Genomic DNA, 847 nt, shown 5'->3' with positions numbered 1-847 from the left:
ACAACTAAAATTCAAAAATAAAATTACAGTACAACTAGCTGTACAACATTTTTAGGCTGCTTACGTACACCATTTCTCTAATGTACGTCACAACAAGCCAAGGCACGGACATATAGGCATGGCGGTGTCCGTTTCCATAAATTTGAGCAAACTCCTTGAATCAGCACAACACCAACGTGATATCGCTCAAGCTGAATCTTTTTTTTTTTTGAAACGAAGGTTCGAGTCACACCCGACTTTCTTTGTTTTTTGTTTACCCGCAAAAAAAAAAGCTATCAACCGGCCTGGATTACATTGCAACATACAAACAAACAAAGAGAAAAAAGCAAAGCAGCAAAAGATACAGAGTGCAAACAAAAGAAGAGAAGAAACACATCATGAATGAAGCGCCGAATTTGAGAGGGAAGGCGAAGATACAGGAGGGATACCAACTGCATGCAGAAGAATACTTCATTGCCCGCTTCCAGAAACCAGATTAACCGAAAAAGATTAACCGAAGCTTTTATCAACTAATTTAGCGGCACGGGCACTCGCACCACGGGGACAAGCACGAGGTCGTTGCGGCGGCGCACGGTGACGCCCATCTCCTCCGCCATGTCCAGCTCCCCGGCCTCCGCTCCGCCCGGCAGCTCCCAGTCGAAGTGGTACAGCAGCCCGGCGAGAGCGAGCTCCACGTTTGCCAGCCCGAAGGACATCCCGGGGCACATCCGCCGGCCCGCCCCGAACGGCGTGTACTCCATGTCAGCCCCCTTGAAGTCCGCGGCGTCACCGCGCTCGAACCTCTCTGGCATAAACTCCTCGGCGGCGTCCCAGTGCGTGGGGTCCCTGCAAATGGCCCACGCATTGA

At 50.8% G+C, this 847-nt stretch overlaps 1 protein-coding gene across 1 annotated transcript; it reads right to left on the bottom strand.

Moving 5' to 3' along the window:
- Window positions 1-291: 291 nt before the first annotated feature.
- LOC119346522 (cytochrome P450 71D10-like) lies at window positions 292-839 on the bottom strand (the record flags this gene model as incomplete). The annotated part of the gene is made up of 1 exon (XM_037615855.1): window positions 292-839. A coding segment is annotated over one exon (330 nt), but the record flags the coding sequence as incomplete, so codon positions are not given.
- Window positions 840-847: the final 8 nt, after the last annotated feature.

This window comes from Triticum dicoccoides, unplaced genomic scaffold (genome assembly GCF_002162155.2).
Source record: "Triticum dicoccoides isolate Atlit2015 ecotype Zavitan unplaced genomic scaffold, WEW_v2.0 scaffold42651, whole genome shotgun sequence".
In the NCBI taxonomy this organism is placed as follows: Eukaryota; Viridiplantae; Streptophyta; class Magnoliopsida; order Poales; family Poaceae; genus Triticum; species Triticum dicoccoides.
Note: the sequence above shows the minus strand (reverse complement) of the source record. Positions and strands in the feature narration are given on the sequence as shown.